At 40.3% G+C, this 23,481-nt stretch overlaps 1 protein-coding gene across 5 annotated transcripts in view; it reads left to right on the top strand.

Moving 5' to 3' along the window:
- Positions 1 to 22,730, top strand: part of LOC139479451 (mucin-17-like) — a 58,600-nt gene extending 35,870 nt beyond the window's left edge. For 4 of the 5 annotated variants that reach the window (XM_071262302.1, XM_071262324.1, XM_071262311.1 and 1 more), the window contains exons 2-7: positions 9,833 to 12,780; positions 13,230 to 13,378; positions 13,897 to 18,521; positions 20,090 to 20,315; positions 20,674 to 20,817; positions 21,833 to 22,730. In XM_071262302.1, coding sequence (XP_071118403.1) covers positions 9,833 to 12,780; positions 13,230 to 13,378; positions 13,897 to 18,521; positions 20,090 to 20,315; positions 20,674 to 20,817; positions 21,833 to 21,987 — 8,247 coding nt within the window. In that variant the 3' untranslated portion in view covers positions 21,988 to 22,730. The remainder of the gene's footprint in view (positions 1 to 9,832; positions 12,781 to 13,229; positions 13,379 to 13,896; positions 18,522 to 20,089; positions 20,316 to 20,673; positions 20,818 to 21,832) is intronic. The other variant, XM_071262305.1, reaches the window with a different exon arrangement.
- Positions 22,731 to 23,481: the final 751 nt, after the last annotated feature.

The following is a 23,481-nucleotide window of genomic DNA, read 5'->3' as shown; positions in this document are numbered from 1 at the left end:
CCTACCAGGGACTTGATACCAGTGTTTCAAGGATTATTACCTGAACAAAGGCCTCGCTGTAAGGTTTGTATCTACAGGAGAATATGTTCATCAAGAGATTGCACATGTCTCTGGATTGCTTAAAGATCATATTCTATAAATGTGCTCTCCTTACTCATATAGAACTACTTGGGAACAGGGAGTGCTCCTTACAAAGAAGATTGATTTTGAAGTCATATTCTGAATCAGTTATTCATGTGTCTAGTGTTGTTCCTTGTTTACTGGTTTTGTTGATAGCTCACTGATATCATACACATTATTACATGGACAAAAGGAAAATGTATTCCTAGTCTTCATATTGAGACTGAAACAAATGCAAGATACATTTGAAGACAAAGACATTTGTCTGGCAATGATTCTGGACTTTTAGATTCGATTTGTTTCTGATTATTGGTATTATACTTTGACACTGAGGCATGTTCAGTTACATATTTAGTATGACTGATGGGCCAGCAATAAACATGCATGGAGGACACTCATGCTGTTCGATATCTTAACTTGCAAAATGATGTTCAATTATTGATGTTGATGAGGCTGTTCAGGAAATTGCTCCCTGTTTGAGTGTCAGTGTGTGTTGATTGAGAACTTACCCCACAACATGACTCATACACATTTCTGATGACATGACACACATTGTGTGGATGAGTGTCACATTTTATACACAGATACAAGATTATAATAATGTTTACTCCCGTCTCAATATTATTCTGTTGTTATTGTCATCCTTTATTTTAGAAATTCAGGACATTTACAAGAAGTTAAAATGGAGTGCTGTCCTTTGAAATACAGTCAATTCCAGATACAATAAACTGGACTAATGGACTAAATAATCATTTAAAGTTCATTACACTCATGAACAATAAATAATTACATCTCATGGGGTTCAGAATTAATTTGTAATGTCCAACTTGCTTTATACAGTCAGTGTGTTGTCATGAACAGTTGTCAACATGTCTTTTTGGTTTGGTTTGTTGTTTAAAGCCAAACTCAGCAATATTCCAGCTATATGATGGCAGTCTGTAAATAATCGAGTCTGGACCAGAAAATCCAGTGATTAATATCATGAGCATCGATCCATGCAACTGGGATCAATGACATGCATAAACCAAGTCATCGAGTCTGATCACCCGATCCCGTTAGTCGCCTCTTATGACAAGCATATGTCAACATGTAATAAATCAGTTGCACAATCAGCAAGGATTTTCTGTCATATTCATGAATTATTCTAATTTATTGTGAGATCATGTGATGTGATTAACAGGATTGGGTAACAAGGCTTGTCCGACTTGGTTGATGCATGTCAGCATGTCCCAATTGCATAGGTGGATGCTCATGATGTCAATCACTGGATTGTCTGATCCAGACTTAATTATTTACAGACATCTGTCATATATACGAATATTGCTGACTGCGGCATTAAACAAGAAACATACATACAAAACTTTGACAGGAATTTCTGTAGACCATAGAGTCACCTCCCACCGCTACCAGAGGGTCAAAATATGTTCCGCACATGTATGTATCTGTTGTGAATCCAGTGAAAGATTAAGTATGCCAGGTCTGAACTAACTGGATCTTCCAGCTGACTTGACCATAGAGTCACCTCCCACTGCCACCAGAGGGTCAAAATATGTTCCGCACATGTATGTATCTGTTGTGAATCCAGTGAAAGATTAAGTATGCCAGGTCTGAACTAACTGGATCTTCCAGCTGACTTGACCATAGACTCACCTCCAACTGCCACCAGAGGGTCAAAATATGTTCCGCACATGTATGTATCTGTTGTGAATCCAGTGAAAGATTAAGTATGCCAGGTCTGAACTAACTGGATCTTCCAGCTGACTTGACCATAGAGTCACCTCCCACTGCCACCAGAGGGTCAAAATATGTTCCGCACATGTATGTATCTGTTGTGAATCCAGTGAAGGATTAAGTATGCCAGGTCTGAACTAACTGGATCTTCCAGCTGACTTGACCATAGAGTCACCTCCCACTGCCACCAGAGGGTCAAAATATGTTCCGCACATGTATGTATCTGTTGTGAATCCAGTGAAAGATTAAGTATGCCAGGTCTGAACTAACTGGATCTTCCAGCTGACTTGACCATAGAGTCACCTCCCACTGCCACCAGAGGGTCAAAATATGTTCCGCACATGTATGTATCTGTTGTGAATCCAGTGAAGGATTAAGTATGCCAGGTCTGAACTAACTGGATCTTCCAGCTGACTTGACCATAGAGTCACCTCCCACTGCCACCAGAGGGTCAAAATATGTTCCGCACATGTATGTATCTGTTGTGGATCCAGTGAAGGATTAAGTATGTCAGGTCTGAACTAACTGGATCTTCCAGCTGACTTGTCCTCATGATGGAACTTGCAGTCAACAGTGTTATTTTCTCACCCTCCTCAATGCGAGCATGATCATGAGTCACTTGGTAAATGTTCCATTATGCTGACAATGGAGGTAACCAGCCGCACTGTCCCAGTCATTCCACAACTTATTGTGTTTCATGAGATACTACATTCCTACCCTAGACTGTGATACTCGGCCCTCAGGTAAACATATGTTCAGATTGTGTTCTGTTGAGCTACAGTGTAATCAAGAAGAAAATGTGATGTGTCACTTACGTAATCTTAGCTTTAAGAATGTTGAACTTTTTTCGGAGACTGTGTGCAATTAATAAATCTGTGTCTGCATTCATGAATATGGTTATCTGTGTATTTCTGTTTGTATTGATCAAGGTACAAATCTCTCGGCTTTTAAGCATGTTATGGGGTAGCCCAGTGGTTGAAGCTTCATCCATCACGCTGAAGAACTGGGTTCTGTTCCCTACATCGTACAATGTGTGGGGTCCCCAGTCTTGTAGACTAACGCTTTGTCTCTGAAAATATATGTAATTTTTTATAGAAACAAATGACTGTGTTTAAATTGAAAATGAGCCCCACTGAGATCTTAACTGTCAGGAAAATCTAGACTTGCTTCATTTTGGGCTTTTGCATTATAAATAGGGCTGGGTGGAAGGGGAAATAAAATGGTTCAGGGTCTGTGAGACAGACTGCGAGTCTTCATGTCGCTCCTCATGATAGTCAACAGCAAATTTGATTTTTTTTATTTCACAAAGTTGAAACTGACTTTGAAATTATGGTTTGAAGGTTTATAAATGAAGCATTACCATTCAAGAGACATTTAAAGTGAATCAAGATTAGATGACCCTTGTTCATTTTCGGGTTAATTTCTATGCTAGATATCATGATTGGTCTCTTGTTTTTGTAATTCCTCTAATTTTTTTTCTCAGAAATGTGGGGCGGTGTGGTAACCTAGTGGTTAAATCATTCACTCGTCACACCGAAGACCCAGGTATGATTTCGATGGGTACAATATATGAAGCTCATTTCTGGTTTACCCCGCCTTGATATTGCTGGAATATTGCTAAAAGCAGCATAAAATCATCCTTACTCACTCACCCTATTCCGACAATTCATTAATATATGTTTAGTTGATGTAAGTAGCATACAATAACTTGCAAGTGAGATGTAAGTAATGATTTGAAGGTATCGGATAAACATGTGTTTATCAGAGCCTGTTGGTCCGGTTCATTACACACTTTTCTATCACTTCCAGTTTGACAGTTTGATATTTCCTTATTACTGTAACGTATCATACAAATCATACATGTCAAACATGTTTGACTTACTATACTGCTGAAGGGTATTATTATGTAGTAGAGCTGTCTGATATCATGTTGTGGGATATATGGCTGCATGGGTGGCCTAGTCATCTAAGACACATGTCAGCTTGCATCACAACCTGTTTGTCTGCCATCTCCTATGAAACCTATGGATTGGTGAACACACAACTAAGCATACGTGTACCCACTAATCATGGTAGTATGCTGCAGATATTGATAACAATATTCTTGTTAATATGCAACATGTATCTTTCAATGAATACCCGATACTTAAGTATTGATCTTGACAAGTATCATGCCTTACCTTATGAATACCTTATGAATTCTTTGGTGTGCAGAATGCGTCCTTTGGGCATGCCAGAAAGCTATAATTGTGGGTTTGAATCCTGGTTCACCCCGATTATGTTTCAACGTTTGTCAGCTCCATACCCATGCTCTTGGGTTTCAATAAAGTGGTAAATGTCTGAGACCTGCATCACTTTCCTCCCACATCTAGCTGATACGCAGATATTTATTTGTTGTTTGAAGTTACACTGAACAACATGCATTATATATGACGGCAATCCGTTTAGTCTCTTCCATGACCACCATAGTTTTGTTTGTTTGTTGTTTAACGCTGCCCTCAGCAATATTCCAACTATATGACAGTGGTCTGTAAATAATCAAATCTGGACCAGACAATCCAGTGATTGAAATCATGAGCATCAATCCACGCAATTGGGATACGATGACATGCATTAACCAAGTCAGCAAGACTGAACACCCGATCCCATTAGTCGCCTCTTGCGACAAGCATAGTTGCAAGAATGGGCTGCTGAAGACCTGTTCTCTACCTGGGTCTTCAGTATTCAAAGTATACATCAGTGTTTCGTTGAACATCTGTTACTGAAATTACTATTGGTGTGTTAATGATTAAATAATGTATTTATTTTCTTAAGTCCCTTTATTAAACACTTCAATAAATGCATGAAAGTAAGTTGTGAAATATCAAAAAAGATTTATGCAAATCATTCTATATCCTTGAGACCATAAGGTTATGTAGGCATATTTAAAAATCCCTTAATTAAAATTTGGCCTCCTGCCTGTGACATATAGATCTCGAAAATCAACAAAACAAAAATTATTTGGTCTGACTTTAATCTTACATTTTAAATCATGAATACATGTTGATAGGGCCATAACACCAGTCCTAAGCCAAGCTTTCATTGATATTACATGTTTGTCAGATTGGTATTGACATGACGCATGTCATGGCGCCATTAGATTCCTAAGGCAAATAAATAGTGCTGAAGTAATTGGTCATGTTAATACCTGAATACTAGGAGGCTGTCTGATGCATAGAATTCAGCTTACTCAAGCATAGGGAAAGGAGAAGATTTTCAATAGCAGTAGTTCTTGTAAATAACACTTGTCCCCGGGGTAGCCGTTTAGTTGTATAGTTGAGTATTAATAGAAGATTTGTGTATCCCCTGGGAAAGAGTTTGTCAGATGAGCCTATTTAACAGATAAACAAACAGGAAGGAAAAGAAATAACTTGAATAAATAAAAATATTCTGCTTTAAAACTGAAAGTGTGGTTGTTATCTGTATCAGGTAAAATTACTGACTAGGATTACAAATATTTCAATGATGAACAATAAAAACAGCTCCAGTTGGCGGAAGGTGATATTGTGTGGCTTAAGGAATTGAACAGATGGAAATATTAACCTATACGATGGTATGAAACCTATTTTTTTTTAAGACTACTCTCAGTGACATTCCATCTACAGGATGGCAGCCTGTAAATAATCGAGGCTTGACCAGACAATCCAGTGATTGACATCATGAGCAGTGATCTACAAAGTTGGGTTATCACGTGAGCTCCTTGATTAAAACATGAAAAGATTTGTAAAATATCTGTTGACGAGTTGGCGATTTGGTGCATATGCTTTGCAAATCCTGCAATCGACCAAAATCTGCACGACACATTACGAACCAGATTTTGATTGGACTATGAATAGACTCGTTTGTCCAGCCAAAATGTAACTCCATAATACCAGCCTGGTTCGGCAAGGGTGGAAGCTGGACTTTGATAGTTAGTTAACTCACTTGCCTCGGGAAGATGGATGGTGGTATGTAAATAATGGAGTCTGGACCAGACAATACAGTGATTGGTATTGGAAACAAGGATTCTGGCCAACAACCAAGTCACTGAGGACCACATGATCCATTTGGTCACCACTTACGAACAGCATCTATTTTAACCTGGAATCCCAACGGGACCAGAGTGAGTGAGTGTTGTTTCATGCTGCAGGCATGGGTAGTCCAGCTACATCATGACAGTAGTAAATAATCAAATCTTAGATCGATGCTCATGATGTCAATCACTGGATTTTCTGGTTCAGACTCGATTATTGACAGTGTCATATAGCTAAAATATTGTTGAGTACAGCATGACACAATAACAACAACAAAAAACAGAAGAAAAAAAAATCATCACTGTCAATCATCTGATCCTCATTTTAGTGACCTCTATGGAGAAAAACATCCACCAGGGACTCATGTGACATTACAAGAATAACATGAAAGTGTAAATGTTGATGCAAATATGTATTACTGTCATGGCCATGTTACACCTGTCCGTTAATTAATTCAGCCCACCTGAGAATCAATTTCTGATACATCGCTATGTTGCCATCACAAGATTCACCAGCAGGTGAGAGAAGTTGATGATGGGTGTAGTTGCCAAAGTCAACACGACAACGGCCTGTATGGGACAGTGTCTATGTACCTCACAGATGGGGTGTGAAATATTTATGAAGGGAGTTGAAACTGTAAACAGCTTCACTGGATGGGATTACTCCTGTTTACAATGACACTCCGAGTAAAGAGATTGTGACGTTTACTATCTGCAAGGATTAGTCACTTTACTCCCAGCTGTGGTGTATAATGGCTCTCGGATTCTAACTTGGAGGAATGTTTTGTATTTGCAAAAGATACTACATAGTTATGGGTGTTGCCAAGTTGATCTTTGTGTGTTTGTGGTTTGTATAGAAGATAAAGGTAGAGAGGCAATTCTGTATGCATAGTATTGTGATCTGAGGTTGTCATTGGCGACATGCATAGGACAGGGCACCTGATGAAGCATAGATAAGGTACTTCATGATATCACATGGTGTAGTGGCCGGTGCAAGAGGTTGTCATGGTGATCTGTATTAGAGTAGAGCACCTGATGAAGCATAGAGAAGGTGCTTCATGATATCACATGGTGTAGTGGCCGGTGCAAGAGGTTGTCATGGTGATCTGTATTAGAGTAGAGCACCTGATGAAGCATAGAGAAGGTGCTTCATGATATCACATGGTGTAGTGGCCGGTGCAAGAGGTTGTCATGGTGATCTGTATTAGAGAAGAGCACCTGATGAAGCATAGAGGAGGTGCTTCATGATATTACATAGCGTAGTGGCCTGTGCAAGAGGTTGTCATGGTGATCTGTATTAGAGAAGAGCACCTGATGAAGCATAGAGAAGGTGCTTCATGATATTACATAGTGTAGTGGCATGTGCAAGAGGTTGTCATGGTGACTTTCATTGGAGAGACGCATCCATGAAGATCCAGGATCCAGCGACTTTGCTTGTCGTAAGAGGCGACTAACGGGATCGGGTGGTCAGGGTTGCTGACTTGGTGCATGTCATCCCGATTGCTTAGATCGATGCTCATGATATCAATCACTGGATTGTCTGGTCCAGACTCGATTATTTGCAGACTGCCGTCATATAGCTGGAATATTGCTGAGTGCGGCATTAAACAACAAACAAAAAAAACATAGTGGAGTGATCTGTGCAAGAGGTTGTCATAGTGACCATCACCGGAAGGGAACATCTGAAGAATCCATCGTATGATTCCAACTGTATCGTAAGCATGTGTTTTAAAATCACTATCAAACACACCATCCTCTAGGCGACACTGTCCTCACGAGGACATGTAAAGATAAGTGAGGGAGTACATGGTTTTTGGCCCTTTCTATAATGTTCTACCAACATCACTACGGGACACCATAAATGTGCTTCACACATTGTACCCATGTAGGGAATTGAACTAGGACCTTCGATGTAAAGCGTGACCACTTTAACCACTAGGCTACCCCACTGCCAACAGCTGCACCTAGTGCCCATGCTTCGTCTAAATGTCAGTAGCTTCAATATGCCCTTGTTACAAATGTTTGCATGTGGGTTTATATAAAAAACAAACAGTGCACAGTAGGAGTTACATGGTGTTGAATTTGCTTTTCTTCTTTTTTAAAAATATTTTATTCATTTTTAAGTGAGTGAGTTAAACCTTTACGTCACATCGGCAATATTTCAGCCATATCGTATTCATTTTTAAATTTATAAAAATAAATGTTTATTATTTTGATTTATTGATGAAGGTATAGAGACAACAATTTACACAAAATGGAAGGGTCCACGTGGCTGGGCTGGCCCTTTATGTGTAATAATACCAATGATTTCTTCACTGACACGTTGACACTATGTCCACCCAAAGGTTAACCATCAGCTATTTAGTTAATGAGCTACTAACATGGTCGGTAGAACAGGACTTGATGATGGAAAAATTACCCCTGTCAACTGTCATAATCTCATTAACAGCGCTCAATTTGGTTTGATTGTCTTTGTCAAAGCATTCATTAAGTTTATGCAGTATCTATCAAAATCAGACTCTTAGCTTTAAAATGGTTCATGATCCTGAAAACAAACTGATATAAAAGATGTGCATGGGGCATTTATATTCAAGTGGATTAGGTGCGAGGTCATCATGACCTACAGTTGAAATATCCTCAGTGGTAACCATTGAAGCTTTAAGAGAACCGGGGCGGTCGGGTAGTCTAGTGGTTAAAGCGTTCACTCATCACGCCTACGACCCGGGTTCGATTCCCGACATGGGTACAATTTGTGAAGCCCATTCCTGGAGTCCCCCGCCGTGATATTGCTGGAATATTGCTAAAAGCGGCGTAAAACCAAAACTCACTCACTCACTCACTTTAAAGAGAACCAACAAGCTATGAGGATTTACGGATTATCTGTCCAAAGTGGTGTTAATCCTGAGCCTTTAGCGAGTGACGGACAGATGATCCATAATTCTGAATTTCAAGGTTATTGTAGGTATTACTCGTTACGTTAAAGAGAACCTTAAGAAAAACATATGAAATGTCAACCCAACAGAAAACTTCACAAGGCACCCTATTGATGAGATGACATCAGGTAATCAGTTTGTGACATCATGAACAATGAATCACTCAAGGATTAAGTTTGTATGTCTGAAATCCATAAACACAAACTCCTCGTGGACTACATACAGGCTAAAGCAAGATATGTAGGTTTGGGAACTGTAAGTGGACTGACCCCATTTCATGTAGACGGAGAGCAATAAGAAACCCTTGTATGTGTCAATATATATATATCATATAGTCACTGATCTTCCTGCCACTGTTCTATGATTTATGTTCTTTGTGAACTCACTAACTTTCACAATGATAAATACCTAAACAGTATGCTTTATAATGACTCCCTCAAGAGTATCCAACCTCATCAATGTTTGAAAAGTCCATTTTATGCTCGCATAAGTTGTTTATATAAGATAGCTACGCGATGAATTGCAAAGAACAATGAAGAACGAAGTGTGGTTTATTTCATGATGTCATTTTGGGAGATTCTAACATGGGCTACGCTCCTCATGGTTTATTCTCCCTGCAGTGTTTTATTTATGATAAACAACTCCCACTCGTCGTTTATTTCTTAAATATTAGATTAAACAGTCACTCTAATATTTAAGAAGACTTGCAAATAAAATATAGTGTCTCAATGTGGTTGAAAGTTTTCTGCACATCTGAAATAAGAAAATAACATGAAAGAGTTTTGAACTTGAGTCTCCCTGACCACAGGGAATAAAATAAATACAATGAACCAAACTCAAGTCTAGAATGATTTGACCAGCACTGAAATTAAGCATTGTTTTGGGCTTCATTTGGATTATATTTTTGAATAAGATAACGTAACTTCTGGGACTTAAAGTGAGTCTTGATTTGAATGCTCTTCGACACAACATCTCTAATACGGTTGCTTCTTTCCAGGTGAAGAGACTTCTGCCAAGTGGTGCGTGTGCCAGATCGGGCAGACTCCAGGTCGGGGACAGGCTACTGCAGTGTAACGGACAGCTTCTCAAAGGTCTCACACAGGCACAGTGTCTCAGTGCATTGAAGAAAGCAGGAGATAATGTGACATTTCGCATTGTTCGACAGGAGGAAAGTGATACAACTATAGAAATAGTCTCTGACTTGTCCAAACATAATCAAACTACATCACCTTCAAGTTCGTTTGATTTGAAGGAGAGTGACAGACTGACGCGTGAGGAGCGTATATCGAGCAATCTAGGTGCAGTGCAATCACAGAGTGATACATTGAGTGATTCACAAGAGGTTCAGCCAAGCATTAATGAGGTTTTTGCTCAACAAAATGTGAAGTTAGCTTTCAGTCAACCCTTTCCACCTCAACAATTTTCAGATGATTCAGAATCTGTGACAGATTCTAGTATGTCGAGTCCAGTAAAAGAAAGCAAAGATTTGCTTGGTATGGATGATGAACAGTTAATTGATGTTGGTGGTTTCGAGATACAAACAGATTTGTCTGGCCAGTTGGATAATACATATGTTGTGGATACCCCAGTTGTTGACCTTGAATCAACTCCAAGGGATTGGGAGATGGAGAATGATACAGAGTATAGCAATCCTCCCACTGGTAGACCTCTAGCACCTATTATTGAAGGTATTCCCCCACCAATGGAGTTTGCAGACATGCCCCCTGATATTATGTCTGAGCCTCCCCAGGAGCCAGATCAGACTGTGCCCGTGACAAATATTGATGACCTTCTAGGGCTTGATGATGAAGACTCAGCTTCAGAACCAAACCACCAAGAAACAGTGCAATATGATAGCCAACCTCTTGACTTGCTCCTAGATGTTGGTGGTACTGATCCTTCAGCTATATCTCTTGAGGTTGACGGAGAAGTGTCAGAAAAGACAACAGATCTCTTAGGTGACTTGTTAGTACCTGATATTCGTGCTGATATTTCGAGCAGTAGTTCAAATCTGCTTGAGGAAAGATGGGAGAACTCTGGGGAAGTGGGAGATCTGCTGGGAGGTTTCAAAGGGGAATATGTTACTTCTGTTGAAAATACTTCAATTGATGAGTTTATTTCCATCGGGAATGTTACCCAGATTCCTGTGGCAACTGATGAGGATGCTGATACCAAGAAGGAAGCACTAGAAGATGTTGTTCATACGACAACCAAATCTGTGAACCAACACATTATTACAAAGGTAGATGTGATGAAGGAAGAAGAAAATGTTGAAACACCAGACATTCCTGTTTCAGCTTTAATAAATGTAGATGATCAGCCCAAATTGAAGTCTACTGTCATTGAGGTAAATGGCAGCACTTCTCAAAAGTCAACAGTGATTCGCATTGACCAGGGCCAGAAATTGAAGAATGCATCACCAATTCATTTTGTTCCACCAGTACAATCAACATCAGTAAAGGACTTGTACGGAGAGGACATTATACAACCTATGAAAATGAAGAGGGAGATGGGAGGTGTCCGTATATTTGAAGATGGTGCTGCAGAATCAACTGCCAAAGCTGGTCAAAGACAGGTTGATCCTGAAGCCAAGAGAGACCTTGCAGCAATTCTTGTTGAGCTGACGAAATCATCAGGACATATCAAGAAGAAATCAGTTGCAAACACTACCTCAGTTGCAGAAGAGAACATTGTGCCCACAAAAATTTCACGTGAAGAGGCACAGAAGGTGCTGGGAGTGTTTGAACAATGGCTATCTGGGGGACAAAAAGCACCTGTTTCTCCATTCAAGAAAATGGTATCAAATATTATAGTAGACAAACCTAAGGTAACTAAGATCAGAGTTGGAAGCACCACTCCACTACATGTGATGCCACCAGTCAGAAGTGGAGGTACAAATGATTCCGGGGAGGAGGAGGTTATAACACCCATTCTTGTGAGGAAGGATAAGCATGGAGTCCGAACATTTGAAGAGGGGTCAGCAAATAGCTCCCCTGTGCATAAACCCAGGCAGATTGATGAGGAAGCCAAGAAAGATCTTGCAAAAATATTATCAGGTTTGACAACGTCGTATGATCAGACCTATACAAAAAAGAAACCTGAAAGCTCTTATGTCGATGAGCAGGAGATTGTTCCCACTAAGGTGTCCAGAGAGGATGCTCAGACTATTATGAACGTGTTCACAAACTGGTTGAAGAGTGATGAAAAGCCTAAATCAAATCCTTTCAGGAAGTTGGTCTCAAATGTTATTGACACTCTTGATGAACCAGACAATGAGGAAATTGTAACTGTCACCAAAGACAAGAGTACAACTGTGATAGAAAAAGTCATAAAGACTGAAAATAATAACGTTGAAAGTGCCTTACCACCAACAAGTGGTATTGAGCCTGATGTAATAGTGTCTTCTCATGTTTCATCTTCTTTTGCACCACCTAAACCAACAGCCAGAGTACCACGATCACCACCAAAAGAAACCACCTCAGAAGTGCAGGAAGCTCCCCCAAGAGTTCCTCCAACACCTGCACCAAAGCCAAGCTCTCCAAGAGAAACACAGGTTTTAACTCAGAAGTCGAGCAATCCAAAGGAAACCAATGTCTTAACTCAGGAACCACGACCAACTCCAACACCACCAAGCCCAAGGCTGAATCTGAAGTCTACCAACAGATTCAGTACAGGGTCAAGTCTCCCACCACTCACAGTGTCAAGAGGGTTACCTAAGATGGGAGGATTGAGTACAACCATTAAAACTCAGGGCCTGCATTTTTCAACCAGCAAGTCTTCTAAGCAGGAGTACCAGAAGATGAGGAGGGATGATGGACCATTCCAGGTTGATGTCCTGAAGGGCATTGTGGGACTGGGAATCAAGATACAGGCAGACACAGATAGATTTGCCAGAGTATCAGAGATTCAAAGAAACAGTCCTGTGGACAAGAATGGACAGATCAAGTAAGACCTCTTGTTGTCATATTAGTAAATGAAATAATTGGGTGCTGATGCTCAGCTAAAAATGTTAGATTATGCATACAGTGGTCCTTTGCTACAATGCTACCAATGGGGTCCAAATAATTGGTGGGCCTTATAGACGATGAGCCGTTTAACCGAGGGGGGGGGAGAGCGCTTGGCCAATCTCGCGATCTTCGCCTTGTCTCGCACATTGCAATGATACAAGTTGTTGTATATGGTAATATATTACTTTTGAAGTGTATACATGCAGATATGACCACAGATAATCATCATTACCTTTGAACGTTTTACGCACTCAAAAGTAGTTGAAGGAGTATGATTGTTTGTTTGTTCATTTCACGGGACAAAGGAATATGAGATATCAGTTCATGTTGCAATCACCTTCAAACGTCACATTAGCATCCTATTGAGTGTCATGTCTGTTGTTTCAGAGTTGGAGACTATGTTCTGTCCATCAACAACACCACACTGACGGGGCAGTCAGATGCCAGAATACAGCAAATTCTGCGACTTCTTCCCAGAGGTTTAGCTAAGATTGTTGTATCAGCTGTACAACCATCTGAAGAAGATTGCCCACAACGTAAGTATTTCATCTATGTCTATACACACCTACCTACTTCTCTATTGATGAATATTATATGGTACTCAAAAGATCAATTAAAGTAACTTGTCTAGATCGGTATTCCTTAAGGTGGTAAACCGTTTCTTAAGATTGAATATGTTGTTTGAAAGAATCATCAAATAAATAATTTACATACATGTAAAAATTTATCAAATTTGAAAAATGCTACGCAGAATAGAAATGTATGAAGGTGGAACCCAGTTAATTATAACTGCTGGTGGCTTGCAGATGGTTTGTTCCATCTGATATGGTGTTATACTTTAGATTTCATCACATCCAGAGTTTAACCCCTTCGTAGGTACTAGTAACTCTAGGATAACAAGAATGGATACATAAAACATCATTTAGAACAAAGACATTGCTAAAGATTGTTCAGTGAATAGCAAATTAATTATGGATATCTACTTTGATACATCCTTTGACATTTTAAAAGTTTACTGAGGAATCAAATCAAAATGTATTTTATTTGTTTTCAGCCACTGGAAAATCAGATACCCTCCTTACATCTGCTGATAAACCCGCTGGACGCACATCTCCTTTTGGTGTCAGGTTAGGTGCAAAGCCCTTCAACACGGACGAGAGCAAGTCAGCTACAGTTACTTCTCCTTTAACAAGAGACTCAGGATTTTTCGAGTCAAGAAGAAAATCTTCCTTGTCACAGCAGGACAAGCAGCCTGCTACAGTGGGCACTTCTGAACAGCCTACCCACGTATCTACAATAGATGTGACAAAGAAAGTGGTGGAAGTGAAACAGGAAGAAAAGAAACCTGAGGAAAAGCATGTCTCTACCATAAATGTTGTAAAGACAACTGAAGTTGTTACAGACAAGAGTGATATTTCACCTAAATCCACAGAAACATTGTCAACTAAACATGTTAAAACTACTACAGAACCTGCAAGGACAGTACCTGAGGTGTCTGTTGACTCAGGTGTGAAGTCAAAGTCACGCATCCGAGAGTCTGTTGAGACAGTGCCACCATCAACAGATAACAGGAAGGTTGAGATGACAACTACAGTTGCAGAGACTGAGGTTGAGATTGATACTAATCCTCCTGTTGTTGATGAAAGAAAACAACAAAAACCTGATCCTGTGAAAGTACCAAGACCCGCACCTAGACAAGCTGTGCAAGTGGAGAAGAAAGAGGTTGTCAAGGAAGAGGAAAAGCCAGCTGTTTGTGAGCAAACTGAGTCAATAAACAGCCCTGTGATGAAGAGTCCTCCCAAGGTTCCACCAAAACCAAAGGCAAGAGTATCTTTGAATGATGCACCTGCTCCTCCAGCACCTACGTTTGACCAGATAGATGTAAACGAAACAGCTAAAGATGACTCAAAACCCAAATTTGTCTCTAACATTGTAGTAGAAAAAGAGTCTTCTCCACCAAGAATATCAACCAAATCAATGGTAAAGGATGAAATAGATGAAGGTGTTGTTCCTGACATTAAAACAAAGCCTTATGAGAAGACCCCTCCGCCTGTGCCACCTAAGCCACGGAGAACATCATCAGCTAGTTCGGATGTATCTTCATCATCTATGATGTCAGATGACTTCCACATTGAAAATGAAGTGGAGTTTGGTCAGAGAAGAAGGAGAAAATCATCTGCTAGTTCTGAAAAATCCACAGCATCTATCAAATCTGAAGGAAAACCTGAAGAAACATATGTGCCAAGAAGAAAAGATGAGAATGCTCCAGAAAAACGGTCTGTCAAGGAGAAGATGGCTGCCTTTGAGGCTTTTCAAAAACTCGATGAAGGTGACTCAAGGAGATCGTCTAGCAGTTCTGTTACACCTGTGAGAAAGATTTCCAGCTCAGGTCAAGGACATGAGGTTCATGCCCCTAAAATGATTGACCCTCCAAAACCAAAAAGTAGAACTGATCTTGCGTCATCTGCAAAGAAAAATGTTCCTGAAGAAGATGGTGTGTTTATTGTATCTCGTATATCTATCAAGTCTCAAGTTCCATCAGACAAAAAGGAAGAGAATTCCTCACCTGTATCTCCAACATCACCAACATCTCCAACATCGCCTGATGGTAAGGTGAAAATAAATGCAGCTCTTGCCCCTAAAAGGCGAACAGGGCTCTCAGAGCCAAAGACAAAGCCAGACCAGGGTCATCACCATGCTGTTCCTAAAACCTCCTCCTCCATCTTTAAACCAACAGGACTTGAGCGACTGAAAAACATTACTGGTCATAAGACTGATAGTGGTGAAGTGGCTCACTCGTCAAGTCCAGATGGAACATATAAAATTGGCCCTGTCAAAATGAATAATGCTCTATCTCCAAGAAAAGCATCAACAGAGGAACCAACATCTCCAGTTGGACTTAAGTTTGGTTCAACTGCCTATAAACTGCATGCTGGAGAAGGGAAAAAGATAATGTCAACATCTAAATTGTCAGGTAAGAAATTTGTAAGCACCAAAGACACACACAGAAATAAAGAAGACACCTCTGCACTTGTTACAGCCAAAGTCGTTCACATAACTAAGCAATCTGGCATTGACACTTTTGTCAAAGACAGTTCTGCATCTTCACTTGAAGCACCAAGTCCTCATTCAGTTGTTAAATCATCCTATGTTACAGATCACGAGCATGTTGATGTTTCACAAATTGTACCAGATTCAGCACAAGACACAGCACAGTTAAGAGAGGGACACAGATCTATCAGTGGTGTTACTGAGGATGTGTCCACAACTGAGGACACTCAGTTAAATGCTCAGAGTCAATTGCCAGATACACCATTACAGAAAGATGTAACTTTAAGAGTTGACCTTGATTCAGGAAGTTTGGTTATTGATGGCGCCACAGTGAAAGATTCCAACACTGATGAAACAGTAAGTACAGACAGTGCTGAAAATGAAGCCGAAATCGACAATGTTAATTTGAAGACTGAAGAAGTGAAAGAACAAATTACTGTCCCCTCAAAGAAAATAAACTATAAAGAAAAGGAGCCCATTCCATCTAAGCATGAAAAAGTGTCCTCCTTAGAAACTCCGGCACAACAGGAGGAAGGTTTGATCTCTGAGGAACAGGAGGAAGTGTCAACCTCGGTGCAAGAGGAGGATGTGTCGACCTCGGAGCAACAGGAAGAGGTTTTGACTCCAGAGCAGCATGTTGAGAAGATAGTAGATGGAAATGGTGGTTTTGCTGCAAAGATTGTAGCAGCATCACTTGAAGCAGCAAAACAAGAGCTGAAAGTAGAAGCAAAGGTCAAGGTTAGTGAACTTTCATCAGAAGTGTCTGAAAATACAGAAATTCATGTAGCCAGTGAAGAAAGGAGAACTGACATTCAGACAGATGTGCCAGTAAAACCATTCACAGATGAAAGATCAAAACATGTTGAGGACACACAGAAAGAAGAGCCTGTGCCAGAAAATGAAATCAAGGCAAATATTGAAGACGAAGTTACTCCTACAGTTAAAACAATTGTTTCAGCTCCACCAAACTCAGTAGATATCGCTGATGAGGATGAACTTGAAGCCAATGCAGCTGAATTAGTGGCTGCAACGTTAGAGTGTGCTAAAAAGCAGCTTGAACATGGAGAACAGTCAGTTGTTGTGTCATCTCCCTGCCCCTCTCCCCCACCCTTGCCAGGCTCAGCTCCACCTCCACTACCTTCAGGACCTCCTCCTCCCATCCCAACAGAAGAACCTGCTGATGATTTGGCTGAAACGGACACTCAAAGTGTCATGTTCAAAACAGTTACTGAGGTAGTAGAATCAGTCCCCGTATATATCCCAGAACCTGAAGTCAATATTTCAGTACAGCCTAAACAGGAGAGTATGCTTGTTGATGAAGATGATGCTCCGCCTCTTCCTCCAGGGCCTCCACCACCAGGACAGACTCACCAGGATAGTTCAGTTATACAGTTACCAGAGGTGACAGCTGTAGCATCTGCAGACATCAAATATCAACCCATACCTAAGACTAGAACCACAGTTCAGACCACTGAGGAAGACAATGAATGGGTTGAAGAGATTGAAAAGGTTGCAGCCCAAGAGTCTAAATTTGATATGTTGATAAATTTTGATTCTCAAAGGATGCCCAAAATTGAAAATACTGCTACCCTGATTGATACCCCATCTTCAGATACCGATTCTGGGGTCAGCTTGCAGATGACCTCTCCAACATCTCCTAGTGCAATAGAAGACAGTGCTGTGGAATTGCCAGGTTCTTTGACTAAATCTGATTCAACACATACAGAGATGCAGAACTCTGTACATCATCCAGTCAAGCTGGTTTCAACGTCGGTAGAGCCTGTTGTGGATTCATCTGTGAGTAGGAAGGATATTGAATCCATCACTGAAACTGGTCCAGTAGCTCTTGGAACTTCTACTAAAACTGTCACTGTGCAATATAGTTCAAATACTTCTTCGCATGAACAAGATTCTTTTAGTTCTGTTGATTCACTGCATGATAACACTCCTTCAGTTTTGCCAACTCAGACCCAAGTGTCGGTGACTAAAACAGACTCTCTTGATAAAGACATTCCTGCACCTGTGTCGCATGTGTCACAAGTTTCAGCATCCACTGAAATCATGTCTGATTCCAGAAATGCTTCTATCTCCCAGGTATCAAGCTCCCGAGAGTCATCTCCAAGCGACGTTCTCAAAAATTCTAAATCTTCCACATCTTCATCCAGTAAAAAAGTATTTTCATCTACTCCAACTAAAGATCATGGCAATAGTCAACATTCAGTCTTTGAACCCGATGTTTCAAGTATCCAGTACAATTCAACAAAGCTAAATAGTTCTCAAAATGTACCTCGAACAGAAAATCTATCATCTTCAAGTGTTCTCAACAAATCTTTAAATGTGTCAACCAAGTCAAGGGCCTCCTCCACCAGTGGAAACAAACGACGATGGAAGATGGTGACGACTGGTGAGGATGCAGTGGATAAGTCCATTTCAGATCTGACTGAAGTCTCTGATGCCAGCCTTGTCTCTAGAGATGAACTCTCCCGTATGATAGACTTAGCTAATCAGAGAATGGATAAGACAGGGATTTCTTTGGAGGATGAAATTGTAGTTGTGGTTTTGACAAGAGAAAATCTAGAACAGGACCTTGGCTTTGAACTCAGAGATGGTATTCTCAAGTCTAAAGTGGTGAGTGATTGTTATTATTGTCAATCATTATTATGGTGAGGCCTCATTATATATAATCAGTTACCCAGGATCGTGCTCATATTTGACAAGTATCATGTTTTAACTATGATTTTACTGCTATTCCTAACAGTAAAATACAAGAATATCTGTAACATAATATATACCTCTAAATATGTAATGGACACATGTGTTTGCTTACAAGTATGTAGCCCAAACTTGCGACTTTTTATACAGAAATAGGTTTAAATTAAAATAGAAAGGGACTCACTAGGGCTGGGATGAGTCTAAATTTACTACCCGGGTATCCACCCCCCTATTACCCGACCCTACCCGGGTACCCATCCTCCTATTACCCGACCCTACCTGGGTACCAACCCCCTATTACCTGACCCTACCCGGGTACCAACCCCCTATTACCTGACCCTACACGGGTACCCACGATAGGTCTCAAGAGATACAAAATGTCCGATTTGGAATTTCTTTACCACAGCACTTGCAAAACGTATTTAGATACATGTATTAAATGATCCGGTCATGCATACACTGAAGTTGACTTAGGTTATATCTATATTCAACAATTGGAAAAGTCAGAAGGTATTGGTGCATAGTCAGAAAGAAATGCGAACATTAGTGACTTGTAATTTTTGTCAATAAACAATATATCACATGACTAACCACGGGTCTGGGTAGTCCTGTTAGTACCCTGGTCCTACTTAGTACCCACCCGGCCCGGGTACCCGAGTTACCCATCCCAGCCTTAGATGGAGTGACTTAATTAGTTCATCTCTGTCACTTAGTACTACTGTAATTAATATTGTAGTCTCTGTAATGACTATAATCATGCAAGTCTCAACTAGATTAGGGAAACTATCAATATTAATTCTCTTGGGACAGACAATCATCACTCATTCAGGTTGTCGGGTAGCCTAGTGCTTAAAGCATTCCCTTGTCACGCCAAAAACCCGAGTTCGATTCCCCACATGGGTACAAAGTGTGAAGCCCATTTCTGGTGTGCCCTGCCATGATATTGCTGGAATATTGCTAAAAGCGGCGTTAAACCATACTCACTCACTCATAGCTCATTCTCAAAATAGCATCAGGTCAATTGCATGTCTGGACAGAAACTGAAAAAGTGGAAATTATGTGATTTATGGTGATGGAAAGTTAGTCTGGGGTGGCAACAAAGGGAAGCATGCAATAATGCCCAGAATAATGCCCAGTGACTATCATGACAATCAGACTTTCACTTGTTGCATAAAAAGTTAGATTTTGAATCTTTGTGATTCTCATCGGGTTGTAGAAGGGCATGGAGTCAACCCACAGACGCCCTCCTTACCATGTCAGCTTGCTGATGGGATTAACTTCTTTGGTGATGTGGACAAGGTATCTGACCTAGGATCAGAAGGTCCATGGTTTGAATTCCATGCCAAGACTCGAAAATGTTATGGCGGTTACACTAGGACAATGTGATTCCTCTGAAATGTTCCTACATACATACTGACAATGAAGAACCCATACAGAAAATAACCTATTGTTCCTGTGTGAATAATCTCAGTTGTGATGTTTAGGTATGTGGATTAAAGCCCGGGAGCCTTGCTGAGAAGGACCAGCGTCTACAGCTCAAGGACAGCTTGTTGTCAGTCAACGGGAACCTGGTGGACGACATGTCAGCAGAAGAGGTGATGAAGCTGCTGAGTCAGCCCAGCCAGCATGTGACGCTTGTCCTGGCCCGAGACGGCGCCAACACCACCAGCAACGGGCAGACTACAGCAGTCACCAGCGTCAATGGGAATGGTGAGTTCAGACCACGTTTATTCAGATGGGCATGTCTGAGTATGTTTTGAAGGCACTGTTAGCAGTGATATCACTACAGGGCCTAACCAGACAAAGACTTCACACATTATACCCAAGTAGGGGAATCAAACTAGGACTTTGCCATGACATTGAACACTTTAACCACAAGGCTACCCCATTAATTACCTTGAGAGCCAGAGGATATTTTTAGAACTCTTGGGCAACAATGTACTAAATGAGAGCTACTAACAATTCCAAAAAGGAAACTAAATGTGCTAATTACCTTTATACCTGAATTATGCCGCAGCTCTGATTGTTTTTCCGAAATGGTTCCACTACAATGTGCATGTTTTCCCAGGCACAGACACCCCAGTGCCAGAAGGCCCAGGTATATTTGATGTGGTGATGAAGAAGGGGGTCACGGGCGTCGGCTTCTGTCTGGAAGGAGGGTTGGGCTCACCCAAGGGCGACATGCCTATACTCATTAGAAGGATATTCAAAGGTAGGTCTGCAGCCACCATCAACATGGGTGTATACTTTCTTTTGCTTGGCTTAATAGAGAGATTCATGTACATTGTGTTGTCATAGTGTTTTAATTGCACTTTGGACCGCCTCTGTGGTCAAGTGGTAGAGCGTTCGCCCAGAGAGCAGAAGGTCTGGGGTTCGATCCCCTGACTGTGTCCAACCAAACCATGTTAAAAGATGGTACTTGTTGTTACCCTGCCTGCTGTTTGGCATCAAGGGGTGAAAACAAGAACTGGGTCTCATGGATTCGATATAATGTATCCAAGTTGATTGTTATACTGTTTCCTGGTCTGGTACAAGCAGCCACACACACATACATTCACATCTGTATGTAAGTGAAGAATATACACGACAGTCAACCCAGTGTCACATCACCTCTTCCTAAAGTAAGGCCTGTTACTTCTTTGCACTGAAGTTAACAGTATAACTTTCAGCGGTTTTAATTAATTGTCATGACAAGTTCTTATCAAGGATTATGAAATTTTGTGAAATTATATTAATAATTAAGTTTACAACAAGATATTTTTTATTCTGACTGAGATGGCATGCTGCATATGGTAATATATGTGGTGAGATGGAAATACATTTGAGCCAATGGTCAAGGGGAGATAACTGGTCAAAATTTATATTGTAATGGCAATGCCAATGATGAAAACAGAATTTCAATGACAATCTTAGAAAACTTTACAGCAGCATTAGAATTACACACAAAAGATACTTCTACATTGTTCTTTGCCTTATGATAAAATAATCATTATATGTAACAATTAGCCCTTATTGTTACCAGAAATGCCAGGAGTGGATTGTTCTGAAAGCTGTTTAGACAATAGCTGATTTTCCAGCTGATATTCAGCACTTGATAAATTGCAGAATCAGCAAATTACATTAACATGACCGTGTAGTGTATGGTATAGAATGTTTTGTTTGGAGTTAATTCTAATAAAAACAATAATTGTGTTTTGCCTAACACAAACTCTCTTCTCAAATTTCAGGAGGACCTGCAGAAAAATGTGGACAGTTGCGAGTCAAAGATGAAATCTTGAAGGTCAATGACATTGATTTCACCAGCCTGCGCCATTACGAAGCTTGGAATAACCTCAAATTTCTACCTGACGGTGACGTCCACATATTGATCCAGAGGAAATAATGCAACAGGAGTTATCTCCCTTCTGTGCACATCAACCCGTATCACCATGTTCATATTGATCCAGGAAACAACAAAAATCAACAGGAGTTATCTCCCTTCTATTGTATTTTCCCCAGCTCCATCCCTTATACTCCCAGTATAGTATATAGAGCTCTGCGAACTAGCCACCACTGTGAGGAGCTTGCTATTTCCCTTCACCATTACCGCAAATCTACATCTGGTACAAGTCTCTGTTACCGGATAACCAACACAAGACTCAGAGATCAATACTGTGATAATTCAGCATAGTCAGAGGTAAATTTAATCACCTGCTGCAGCTGTGACACTTATCCCATGTAGAAACGCACCTCTGGCCTCCATACTTAATCCCACCTGTGGATCTGGCTTATGCCATCCTACTTGTACACAGTGATATTAGGCAGTGTTATTGCTATCAGATTATTGCAGTCATGTATATTGTATCTGTTCCAATAAATGTATTCGATGCTTTTTACCTTCATGAATTATATTAATGTATAAACACCTCATATTTTCAACATCTAGAGAAATCTGTGTGATAGTAACCTACATATTTTCATCATCTAATAAAATATTTGTAAAATTAAAACTCATTTATGCGATATTAAGAGAACTATGGGTATAAATAGAATAGAATAACCCTGGTATATTCAACGTCTGAAGGTGTGAAAATAACAGTGGTCCCCGCAACTATTGGGGTGGTCCCTGCAACTGTGGGGTGTGGTTCCTGCAATTGTGGGGGTGGGGTTGGGGTTGGGGGTTGGGGGGTGGTCCCTGTAACTGTGGGACTTACTTGATTATCACAATAATCTCACCTTAATTGAATTGTTTTCATTGCATATTTTGATGCCCCATCACAGCTATTTGATGTGTGTCTTCTATCCTGATTTCCCAACAAAAAGTGCTTTTCTGGTAATACAAACCAATGTACCCAAAACAGCAATTGAATATTTACTGGGTATATGGTGGCATTGATACTTCCATCGGATTGCCCGTTTTAATATTTCAGCTGATAACGATAAGATAGCCTTCATGACATATTAATAATTCATTTCAAAATGTCTGACATTTTATGATGAGTCAGCATTTCTGAATTATGACATGATCTTATAAAAAGAGTCCCGTGAAGTTTGAAGATCATTGATGATACCTGACATACCTGAATTAAAATTATGTAGCTAAACTTTGCTGTAATGTATCACAATGTGCTGACTAGGCCCTACCACTGATCCTTACCAGCTGTCATTATTTCATTGTATCCCCAGGGCAGTAAGTATTGATCTCTAATGTATATGTCCGCCTCTGTTTGGATTTCTGATATATACATGGTCGTGTCTATTGACAGAACATACACTGGAGGTAGCCTTGCTATGCTGTTCTTGGGTTATTTCTGTATATGTGTGTCTTACATTCTCACTGATCTGTTTCACCAACACTGGACATTTTCTCCAGAAAGAAACTAGATGTTATCACTAG

Source organism: Haliotis cracherodii, unplaced genomic scaffold (assembly GCF_022045235.1).
Source record: "Haliotis cracherodii isolate W230 unplaced genomic scaffold, xgHalCrac1.p SCAF_1, whole genome shotgun sequence".
Taxonomy (NCBI): domain Eukaryota; kingdom Metazoa; phylum Mollusca; class Gastropoda; order Lepetellida; family Haliotidae; genus Haliotis; species Haliotis cracherodii.
The sequence above is the reverse complement of the archived record's forward strand: the minus strand, read 5'-3'. Positions and strand labels throughout refer to the sequence as shown.